A 12,004-nucleotide genomic window follows, 5' to 3' on the forward strand; every position below is an offset into this window, starting at 1 on the left:
TCTCTCAAATAAATGAATAAAATCTTAAAAATAAATATATTAAGAATTCCTTTAGAGGTGCATGCCAAAATCATTTACTGATAATTGGGTAGGGGACTTTGGAAGATTTCATATCATTTGCCAAAACAAAACAAAACCCAGAAAAGTAAATATATTTTACAATAAAAATAGTATATCTCCCGGTAAATCATCTTTGGAAACATTGGCTTTGGCGACATTAAAATTGAAATTCAGGGGCACCTCGGTGGCTCAGTCAGTCAAGCACACAACTTATCTCCGAGTTTGAGCTCCATGTTGGGCAGAGAGATCACTTAAAAAAATAAATAGTTGCTGGGGCGCCTGGGTGGCTCAGTGGGTTAAGCCGCTGCCTTCGGCTCAGGTCATGATCTCAGGGTCCTGGGATCAAGTCCCGCATCGGGCTCTCTGCTCAGCGGGGAGCCTGCTTCCTCCTGTCTCTCTGCCTGCTTGTGATCTCTCTGTCAAATAAATAAATAAGATCTTTAAAAAAAAAAAATTAAATAAATAAATAAATAATAGTTGGGATTCCTGGGTGGTTCAATTGGTTAAGCATCTGACTCTTGATTTTGGCCCAGGTCATGATCTTGGGGTCCTGAGATAGAGCCCCACATTGGACTTTACACTGGATGTGGAACCTGCTTGAGATTCTCCCTCTCCCTCTGCCCCTTCCCCCCACCCACACCCAATCCCCAGCCTTGTGCAGACGCACACACACTCTTCTCTAAAGCAAGACAAAAATAGATAAATAAAATGGAAATCCAAAGCAAAGGACTGAAAAGGTGACTTGTGAAGCTAAGTCTGGCCTATTGTCTGGTGATTGAAGACACAATAGGCAGCAAATGAAATCATACTCTTACAAAACTGCCAGTTAAGAAAAGATTTTAAATTTTAAAAAAGGGGGGGGCACCTGGGTGGCTGAGTTGGTTATGCTAATGCCTTCGGCTCAGGTCATGATCCTGGAGGCCTGGGATTAAGTCCTGTATCGGGCTCCCAGCTCCATGGGGAGTTTCCTTCTCTCTCTGACCTTCTCCCCTCTCATGCTCTCTCTCACTCTCTCTCTCTCTCTCTCAAATAAATGAATAAAATCTTTTAAAAAAGAAAGAAAGAAAAGAATTAAAATCCTAAATTAGAATTAAAGCTCTAGAGTCACCTGGTTGGCTCAATCAGTATGGTGTGCAGCTCCGGATCTTGGGGTTGTAAGTTTGAACCCCATGCTGAGCATAGAGATTACTTAAAACAAAATTAAAAATCTTAAAAGAATTGTATCTCTGAAGCTGGAGAGCAAAAGGTGGTTGTCTGAAAACTAAATCCGCTTATAGCTTGAAAATAAAATTTCAGGGTGAAACTCTTGGTAGGCTGGAGCCTGACCCTTACCCTCATAAAAGGAGGCTGATTCTGGCTCAGTAAAATGCAGCGTTATCCAAAAATTAGGACTGTCCAGCGATAGACTATGTTTCCTCTGGGGATAATGAGTTCTGTTTTTTATGATTATTTATTTAATCTCTATACACAATGTAGGGCTTGAAGTCATGACCCCAAGGTCAAGAGTCACAAGCTCCACCGACTGAACCAGCCAGGCGTCCCAGGTTCTTCTTCAAGCAGGGGTTTCACACTGGCAATAGGAGGAGCCAATGTTGGACCAGGGGTTGGATGAGCTCACCTGTGGTTCCTTGAATTCACGGAGGAGACCATTGAGAACCCTGGAAATGAGAAAATTCTCTATAGGTCACGCCTCTATAGACCGGTAGAGACTGTTCCTGGTGACCAGCATATACAGTGAGACAACCGTGGCCTTTCGTGTTGGCTGTTAGCTGCCTTCAACATCTCGCAGATTCCTAATTTCCACTGCCAGGGAAATTGGCGTCTCATGCTGGAAACTGAAAGCAAATGCTGGCTCTGGAGGAGAACCACACCAAGCAACAGATCCTCTTTAGGTGTTACACATGGCCAAGACTGTAACAATGGTTACTGTTTTCCAGACTGTCTAGAGAAATACTATGCATGATATATACATGTAGACACCATATTATGTCTTGCTTTTAGGAATTGATGTTCTGAGGCAACTGATTTTATTTTGTCTCCCCACCCCCTTTTTTAAAAGATTTTTTTAAAAAGATTTTATTTCTTTCTTTATTTATTTGACAGACAGAGATCACAAGTAGGCAGAGAGACAGGCAGAGAGAGAGAGGGGGAAGCAGGCTCCCCACCGAGCAGAGAGCCTGATGTGGGGCTCGATCCCAGGACTATGGGATCATGACCCGAGCTGAAGGCAGCTGCTTAACCAACTGAGCCACCTAGGCGCCTCTTTTTTTTTTTTTTTAAGATTTTATTTATTTATTTGACAGATCATAAGCAGGCAGAGAGGCAGGCAGAGAAAGAGGGCGGGAAGCAGGCTCCCAGCTGAGCAGAGAGCCCGATGCAGGACTCGATCCCAGGACCCTGGGATCATGACCTGAGCCGAAGGCAGAGGCTTTAACCCACTGAGCTGCCCAGGCGTCCCAAGGTACCTCTTTTTTTAAGATTTTATTTATTTGACACAGAGAGAGCACAAGCAGGGGGAGCAGCAGGCAGGCAGAGAGAGAGGGAGAAGCAGGCTCCCTGCTGAGCGAGGAGCAAGGAGGCCAATGTGGGGCTCCATCCCAGGACCCTGGGATCATGACCTAAGCAGAAGGCAGCTGCTTAACCAATTGAGCCACCCAGGCACCCCTCTTTCTTTCCACATATATAATTATTATACAATTCGCATATCATAAAATTTATCCTTTTATTTAAACATTTTATTTGAGGGGCACCTGGGTGGCTCAGGTCATGATCCCAGAGTCTTGGGATCAAGCCCCGGCATCGGGCTCCCTGCTGAGCAGGGAGCCTGCCTCTCCCTCTCTTCCTCCCCGGGCTTGTGTTCCCTCTCTTGCTGTCTCTCTCACTGTCCAATAAATAAATCTTTTAAAAAATGAATAAAAAAATAAAAATTTTGAGAGAAAAAGGGAAAGAGAGAGCACGTTCGAGAACACAAGTGGAGGAGGGGCAGAGGGAGAAGCAGACTCCCCCGCTGAGCAGGGAGCCCAATGTGGGGTCAACCCTAGGACCTTGGGATCATGACCTGAGCGGAGGGCAGATGCTTAACTGACTGAACCACCCAGGTGGCCAAAATTTACCCTTTTAAAGGCAACTGATTGTTTTTAGGCAACCAATAGTCACTCTAGGCAAGACGTTGGAAAAGGTGCTCCACTCAGCTAGAACTTAACGGGTGTATGTATGTCTTGCCTTGTTACTGATGCCAAGGAATTAAAGTGGGAATATATATTTGCACAAATAAAATTAGCCATTTGGAAACTAAAAGGTTATTCCAACACAAGGAAGTGAAAGGCATAGAATTCATTCAGCTGTGAAAATGTTAAGCATCAATGGTTTGCTTCCCTCAATGCCCCAGATATGGAGTTTCCTTTGGCCAAACCTCTGATGTTTGGTCCGCCTTCCTCTAACTCAGAAACAGAAGCTTGCTGGCAAGAGCTTACAATGCAGAGGAGGACAGATAAATACAAAAAGAGAAAAATTCAGAAAAGTGACTCATTTTCATCTTCTCCAACTCTTCCTTGTTGCTTTTTTTGCACCTGATTCCTTATGTGCAGAATCAAGAAGTGTTTTTCGGGAGCCCTCCTACCCTATGGCACCACTCTTCACAGAGAACAGAAGAGCAGGCCCCTTCTCCTACCGGCCCAGAGCTCCCAGAACCCACCTCAACACCCGAGACCCCCATTTCTCTGGGGTCTCTACTGCCAGTAACCACTGTGCGACCACAACCGAGTAATCTTGACTTCTCGAGGCCATCCTCATGCCTTTCAGGTGAGGGAGTTGGACTAAAGAACTTTAAGATTGTGTCATCTGGAGTTCCTAGCTTTCATTTTTCCCAAGCCCCCATCTTTCCCATGCCACAGGCCTTCCTCCTCCTCCCCGCAAAACCCATCACCCCAGAGCTTCGTGTTTTCTGCCTTCGGGTTCATCTTCAGGGACCTCAACCCACATCAGGACACAGAGGCAACGATTTCAAGTCATCGGTAACAGTGTCTGTTGCTGAAACAGTCACCCACAGACTTTCTATAATGGAAGCAGAGGCAAAGGGGTAAGGGAGCAAAGCCAAACACTCATGAGGATGAACGAGAAAACTGCTGGTTTTCTCAACAACGTTCTAACCCAGCACAGTGGGCATGGTGTTTGAAGCCCATGACTCAAACTCTGGTTTGCCCCTTAACTCGCCCTGTGACCCGCAGTAGGTTAACCTGATTTTTGGGTCTCACATTTCCTTGCCTGTGGAAAAAGAAAAGGGGAGGGGAGTGCTAATACCTCATAAAGTTGTTGAGAATTAAGGATTTTTATGAAGTCCTCAGTACAGCCCAGGACACGGGAGCTCAACTACGACGATAAACCATCACTGGGTACGATTCCCTCATTAGTACACGTCTCCTAAGCCAAATCCATATTGCCCTCTGCCTGTCCCACTTTTTCCCCTCAAAAGCAACCTGACCTTGAACCCTACCCCAGGTACAGATGTCAGCTTCCTAAAAGATTGGCAGGAAAAGTATGAAAGAATCAGAAGGCACGCAGGTTTGTGGAATAAACCAGCCGACACCGGTCCAAAGAGATACTTTCACTGCTAGATTTATGGTCCAGGAGGCAGGGTGGGAAGCAATTACAGCTCAGAAAAATTCCCAGTGCCCTTGGAGAGGAGCTGACCGAGATGCACCCGCTCCAGAAAGTCCTGCTGTCTGGCTGGGTAAAAAAAGAAAAAAAAAAAACCGGTGGGAAATCTCCCGCCTGCACAAGAGGTTCATTCCATTCCCACAGCAGGGGAAAAGAAAAAGCTTCCAGTCTCTGCTGCCCCCTAATGATGGCAAGAGCAGGCCCAGCATCGGCTTATGATGCTCCTGCAGGTGTCAGTTTTTGGGGCCGAGTACAAAATCTTTAGGTGGCCCTCCACCACCGCCACCGCCACCGCTGTTCTGCTTGTCTGCTGTCGGGGAGCCGTGGAGGGGCTGCACTCCTAGGAGGGGGCCAGCCTCAGGATCTGGCTTGCTGCGTTTGGCCAGGTCCTCATTGTGAGCCTTGCGGATGTGTCGGTAGAGGTCCCCTGACTGGGTGTAGCTGCGCAGACAGTAGCGGCACTCGTAGGGTCGCTCGCGTGTGTGCACCGTGGCGTGTCGCCTTAGTGTGTAAGAACATGAGAAGGTCTTCCCACATGTCTTGCAAGTGGGCACGTCCTCAGTAAAAACCCCAAAACTTCCCGGGGTTGCTTCATACTCAGAAGGCAGGTAAAGTGGCTCATGCAGGGCCGCGGGCGCAGGCAAGGGCGATGTCACCAGTCCTCGGGGATACTGCCCGGGACCTGGCAGCAAATGGTAGGGTAGGTGAGGATCCGGGGGCAGGAAGTGGTCACTTGGCCCCACCTCCTCCAGTCCGGCTGCTCGCGGCTCCTCAAAAGCCTCTGGCTGAGGGGGCTGTCCACCGTACATTGCTCCCCCGGGCGGGAACAGTCCCTCGGGCCCCTGACGCTGTTCCTCGGACACATCGGGCTCCTCGTCAGAAATCACAATAGCTTCTACTTTCACCTGGACCAGCTCAGCTTCCGCGGGCGCTGGAGCCTGCGATGGAACCGGGACTGGGACCAGGGCAGCTGCTGGAGCAGGAGGATAGAAGCCTTGCAGTGTTCCCCCAGCTCCCCTTGGTTCCACCATCCTCAGACTCTCAGTACCCACATCAAGGGGAGCCAGAGGCTCTGCCGAAACTGTTGGAAGGCCTGAAGACAAGTAGTTTGCAGGAATGGTCTCTGTGGAGCTACTGGGGCTGGCGAGGGACACATCAGCCACTGATGCAGGAGGTGCCCGGAGATGTGGGGAGTCGACCTCCACGCCAGGCTGGGTCGTGTCAGCCCCCCCGGGCATTGGTGGCTCATCTGGAGGACAGACTGTCGGTGAGGGAGCTGCAGGACCTTTCCATTCCCCTTTGCCCCAGTGGCCTGATGTCTCGGCAGATGCCAACGAAGGCTGGGGGCCACGGGAAGTGGGCAAAAACTCCAAACTAGGGGGCTGTGAGTTGGTTTCCTCCTCCTTCTTTGTACTGTCTGCCTCAGCCAGGGCCCGGGCTTGCAGCCGCCGCTTACACACTTTAACGATGTCATTCATGTGCAAGTAGCTGGCAGCCGCCAGCACATCCTCTACAGGGGTATCCCCCCTCAGGACCAGCTGGCCAGCATACATGAAGTCCAGAAGCAGCCCAAACGCTGGGGCCGTGACAATCTCATTGTGGATGCACACCAGATCCCTCTTGTCCAGCTCCCGCTCTTTGTAGAAAAGCTGGAAGAACGGGCTGCAGGAGGCCAGCACAGCCCGATGGGCCAGGAACTGGGTGCTACCCACCATTACGGTGCAGTCACAGAGGAAACCCTGGGACCGCTGCTCTCGCAGGCTCTGCAACAGCTGCTGGCTGTGTTCTGGGAACTCCATAGCACCCCACGAAGGGAAAAGGACCCTAGGAAGGGCCCCACCAGTGGCTCCCTGGGAAGAGAGGACAGTAGGTTAGGGCAGCTAACCTCCCCAGCAACCTTCACCTCAGCCTGAGATTTCACCTGCCGCCCCACAGCCTCTGGCAACACCGTCCTGGCCCCAAAACGCCCGCTGAAACTACTACCCTTCTTTCTCCTAGGTCACACCCAGTGATCTTTAAGCCCCGCCCTTTCGCCTCAACCTTGCAGCAGGCCCCGCCCCCGCTCGTAAAACCACGCCCCGGAAGTCCCGCCCCCTAACCAGCCTACGCTTCCTCGATGCCCACCCACTGGCTTCCAGCAGCTTCCCCAACTAGGAGTCTCTTTTGCTTCCAGGCCTTCCCGGGAGGTACCTCTACGCCCCACTCCAAGAACTCCCCTGAGCCTCTCTCTCTCGCCTTCCAGGGGCTAAGAAGTCCTAGGGTGGGAACTAGCAGAGAAAGCCGATCCCTCACCCACCAGCGAGAAACCACCGGCGAGCTCCGCCCCTCCCACCTCCTCAATTTTAATTGGCTAAAATTGTCCTTCCCTCGGCACGGATTGGTTCACTGTCCACTAACCATCCCCCAGCTCTGAGCGGCGTCTGCAAGTGGGTGCCGGTGGCCGTTACTCCGGAAGCTAGGCGCAGGATTGGTTGGCGCTCCTGTCCTAAACTTTTCCTCGTCGTCCCGCCTTCTTTGCCCCAGAGACCTCGTGATTGGCTGAGCTTCATATACCTGCGGCGGTAGGAGGGCGGGGAGCGGCTCTATGGAGATGAGCGCAAAGTCCTCTGGCTTGGGCTCGAGGCCCGCGGCTCTGCAAGGTGTTTTGCTCAGGGTGGCTGAGAAAGGGAAAACCCCAAAACCCTAATCTGATGGCTCCAGACCCCTGGGTCAGAAATGGTAGTGTCCTTTCACCTGATCATACCGTCCTTAGCCTAATTCCTGTAGTCAATTTACAATGAAGAGATTAGAGTGCCTTTCTGTGTGTCTGCAGGGGCCTTGGAGGTGCTGATGGAAGGGAGGGAGTGGGGGCATGGCCTTAAAATTTACCAGCACAGGAAAATAGGAGAATAAAGAGTGTGGTTACAACCCCCGCCACTTTTTTTAAAAAGTAGACTCGATGTCCAACATGGAGCATTTACTCAGGACCCTGAGACCAAGGATCATACGCTCCACCGACTAAGCTCCAAGAACATGGTAGCATTGTTTTTGTTTTTGTTTGGGTTTTTTTTTTTTTTTTTCTTTTTTTTTTCCCTTTGAGTGTGATTGCTTCTGAATAAATCTTTTGAGGGTACCTAGGTAACCAGCAGAAGAAGGGGTATTAATTGGGAGTTACCGATACCTGTCTTTTCTCTGACCAGGGCAGTGTGTTGACAGGGTTTCCATAGGGGTAACTCAGTGCACTTCACCCCTTTTCACCCCTTCACCCACCACACTAAGTATCTTCGCATTGTCCTGCAGCCAAGCCCTCCAATGAGACCTAACCAGAAATTAAGGACATTAATCAACATTTCATCCTTGTACTTGAGCCCTGTGGGCCATATTGACCTTGGCTTGAGAGCCCATCTTTTCAAGATACCCTCCAAGCCACACTATATTGCATAGAAATTAAAATTAATGTAAGCAACATATCATTTTTGGGGAAAATATATTTTCAAAACAAAAATGTAGTGATAATTAGTAGCAATTTTTTATATTTCCCCAAATTTCTTTAATGTCTGGCTTAATAGAATACAGGTGGATTCTCACATCTGCTTCGGTTTTCAAGCTATTATGAGATATTGTGTTGATTATGCAAAGAAAATGCCTCACACAGGTATTAGTGCATGGAATCTCATTGGCTACGGAGACAACTCGGTGTTCTACTCTGAGTGGGATGGGAAGCCATTGATGGTTATGTTTTGTTTTTGTTTTTGTTTTTTTTTAAGATTTTTTAAAATTTATTTATTTGACAGAGAGAGATCACAAGTAGACAAAGAGGCAGGCAGAGAGAGAGAAGCAGGCTCCCCGCTGAGCAGAGAGCCCGATGTGGGGCTCGATCCCAGGACCCTGAGATCATGACCTGAGCCAAAGGCAGAGGCTTAACCCACTGAGCCACCCAGGTGCCCCCATTGATGGGTTTTAAGTAGAGGAATGCTCTGATATGATTCTAGTTCTTAGAGGCTTATCCTGATGACTCAGTGGAGAAGGAAGCATAGGGGATCAAAGTGGGAGCAGGGAGGAAGGTGTGGGAATGGTCCCAGAGGAGATGATGGTGCCTTGATAAATGTAGTGGTGGATGTAGCTGGAGAGAAATGCTAGGTCAACAGAATTTGCTAAAGCAAGGGTAGGAAGTTAGGAACAAGAGAAAAAAAAGTCAAAATTTTGGCATGAGCAGTGGTATGGCTGGTAGAACCATTTTCTGAGAGGCAGGCAATGGGAAATCGAGAGTTCTGCTTCTGATCCTTTAAGTAGAGCTTCCTCTTAGCCAGTTAAGACTTGTGAGCCTGAAGATCAGGGGGAAAGTTGGGGTTGGAGATACATGCTGGGGAATGTCATCAGTATATGGATGGTATATTTAAAACCAAGGGACTAGAGGGATCCCCCCTGTATAGTAGAGGACTGCTGGAGTTGGTAAGCAGTAAAGAACATAGGCTGTTCAGGAAGGTGAAGCAGTTTGGTTTCTACAGGTTCAGAAGAGATCGGAATGAAGGTGAGTCAGAGTTTGGGCACAAAGACTGAGTGCCACACTCTGGGATTGCTATGCCTACTGGACCTAGGTTAAAAAGAATTTTTTTACACATAAGCTCTGTGTCCATCATGGGGCTTAAACTCATAACGTTGATATCAAGAATCACATGCTCTACTGACTGAGCCAGGCAGACACCCCTGAAATTTCTTGTTTTAGCTTTACATTTGCCATGTTGCGGGGTGCCTGGGTGGCTCAGTTGGTTGGGCAACTCCCTTCCAGGACCTTCCAGGGTCCTGGGATCAAGCCCTGCATCAGGCTCCCTGCTCCCAGGACCCAGGGACCACGACCTGAGCCAAAGGCAGACACCCAATGACTATCATAGAGGTTACAAAAATAAAATCTTAGGGGGGAACTGGGTGGTTCAGTGGGTTAAGCCTCTGTCTTCGGCTCAGTTTATGATCTCAGGGTCCTGGGATGGAGCCCTGCATCAGGCTCTCTGCTCAGCAGGGAGCCTGCTTCCCCCTCCCTCTCTGCCTGCCTACTTGTGATCTCTCTCTCTTTCTCTTTCTGTCAAATAAAGAAATAAAAATCTTTAAAAAAATCTTAGTAAATAAATAAATACGAAAAGAAACCTCATACCTACAGTATCAATTTTTCCCCCAAGAAAAAAGCTTGAAAAGCTTTGCTTCTATGTATTTGTGTATTAGTAGAAGTTAGATAACCATCTACCATTTATTTAGCATTTGTTAAGGGCATGCTAAAGATATAATCTCTAATTCCAAAATAGTCTTTCTGCTCTCTATTAAGCAGAAATGACAGCTTCACCTTGGTTACATAACTTGGCCAAGGTCACACGGCTAATAAAAGGCAGAACTGGGGGCGCCTGGGTGGCTCAGTGGGTTAGAGCCTCTCTCTTCAGCTCGGGTCATGATCCCAGGGTCCTGGGATCCAGCCCGGCATCGGGTTCTCTGCTCAGTGGGGAATCTGCTTCCCTCCCTCTCTCTCTGCCTGCCTCTCTGCCTACTTGTGATCTCAATCAAAATAAAATCTTTTAGGGGCGCCTGGGTGGCTCAGTGGGTTAAGCTGCTGCCTTCGGCTCAGGTCATGATCTCAGAGTCCTGGGATCGAGCCCCGCATCGGGCTCTCTGCTCGGCGGGGAGCCTGCTTCCTCCTCTCTCTCTGCCTGCCTCTCTGCCTGCTTGTGATCTCTCTGTCAAATAAATAAATAAAATCTTTAAAAAAATAAAATCTTTTAAAAAATAAAATAAAATAAAAGGCAGAGCTGAGATTGAGTTTAAGACTACCTGCAAAACCATACCCCTAACCATTCTGTAGATCTATCTTCCTAGAGTGTCTGTAGAGTGGTTTTCAGGGTTGTTGTAATACCAATGGCCAGAGGATTTAGACTTAGTTGGGAGCAGGAGTATCCTAGTTGTTGGAAGAACAGGTGGCACAGAGGGAGGAGTCCAGAACCAGGAAGAGGGTCAGCGGGGATGGATGGTCTTGCTCAGAGATCGCCCTCCAGCAGGACCTGCTACTACTGTTGGTCTTTAGGAAACAGTGACTGACATCACAGGAGCTCCTCTCTAAAAAGTGATAGCAGGGGCTCCTGGGTGGCTCAGGGGGTTAAGCCTCTGCCTTTGGCTCAGGTCCTGGTCTCAGGGTCCTGGGATCAAGCCCCACATCGGGCTCTCTGCTCAGCAGGGAGCCTGCTTCTCCCTCTCTCTTTGCCTGCCTGTCTGCCTACTTGTGATCTCTCTCTCTCTCTCTCTCTCTGTCAAATAAATAAATAAATAAAATCTTTAAAAAAGAGAGAGAGTTAGCAAATGATAACTGAATCTTCCAACAGACTTTCTTTGTGTGCCAAATCTCAGTACAGCTGATTGGTAGCCAATGCTGTTCTCTTCCATCCTAGCTTGTCTCTCTCTGATCCCGAGGCTTTGGAAGCAAAGGGATCAGGGCTTGGGGAAAATGTATCAACGCCAACCCCGGCCTGGGGAGCTCAGAGACAGAACAGGTTCAGCCAGTCTTTACAGACAAAATCCAAAAGCAGAGAAACAGGAGGTGGTGAAACAGAAAAGGAGTTTCAGGGAGGCTAACACCCGGGGAAAACAGAAGATTACCATCTCAAAGACTGTAGACTGTCTCCAAAGTGCTGAAAATACTCCCACGTTTGTATAATGAAAACGCCAGACAAAGGAAGGTGGGTCAGGGGAGGTAGGCGGAGAAGGTCAAAGGGATCACTGTCTTACCAGCAATCATGGGTGGGGTTTTTCGGGCTCAGGAGAGTCCCTGATGCGTGAAGGGGTAGTTTTGGTTTCCATCAAGGGATGCTTTGCCCTCAGGGTCTTCCATTTGAGCCCAGAGACGTGCTGGAATGAAGACCCCAACTAGAAAGTTTGAGGTCAAAATGGAGGCCACAGCCCTCTTTTACCCTGGGAAGCCATTGGGTTACAAAAAGGGGAGAGACATAATTAGACTTGAGTCTTGGATGCATCAGTCTTGGCAAATAAGTGCATAAAAGATGTTCAACATCATTAGTCATTAGGGAAGTGAAAATTAAAACTACAATGAGCTACTACTACGCATTTACTAGAATAGCTAAATAAACAAGCCTTGCTGACAGTGTCAAGTGCTGGTGAAGATATCAGAGCAACTGGATTTAGCCTGCTTATGCAATTATAGTATTTTACCATACCACACAGACACAATAGGTGTAAATTAACGCAAGAGCATTGATAATAGTAAACTGTGGGAAAATAACTAGGAAGAGATGAGGGTTTTTTTTAAGATTTTGTT

General features: G+C 48.5%; 1 protein-coding gene across 4 annotated transcripts; it reads right to left on the bottom strand.

The window, feature by feature from the left end:
* Nucleotides 1-4,667: 4,667 nt before the first annotated feature.
* Nucleotides 4,668-7,130, bottom strand: ZBTB3 (zinc finger and BTB domain containing 3). Of its 4 annotated transcripts, none has more exons than XM_047693866.1 (2): nucleotides 7,114-7,130; nucleotides 4,668-6,566 (listed from the first exon to the last, which is right to left on the bottom strand). In XM_047693866.1, exons 1-2 carry the CDS (start codon nucleotides 7,114-7,116, stop codon nucleotides 4,950-4,952), a joined length of 1,620 nt encoding a protein of 539 aa, XP_047549822.1. In that variant the 5' UTR covers nucleotides 7,117-7,130; the 3' UTR covers nucleotides 4,668-4,949. The 4 variants fall into 4 exon arrangements, with proteins under 4 accessions (XP_047549822.1, XP_047549826.1, XP_047549824.1 ...); XM_047693870.1 differs by lacking the exon at nucleotides 7,114-7,130 and adding an exon at nucleotides 7,013-7,041; XM_047693868.1 differs by lacking the exon at nucleotides 7,114-7,130 and adding an exon at nucleotides 6,907-7,004.
* Between the last annotated feature and the right edge of the window lie 4,874 nt (nucleotides 7,131-12,004).

The sequence above is a fragment of the Lutra lutra genome, chromosome 10, assembly GCF_902655055.1.
Source record: "Lutra lutra chromosome 10, mLutLut1.2, whole genome shotgun sequence".
Taxonomy (NCBI): Eukaryota; Metazoa; Chordata; class Mammalia; order Carnivora; family Mustelidae; genus Lutra; species Lutra lutra.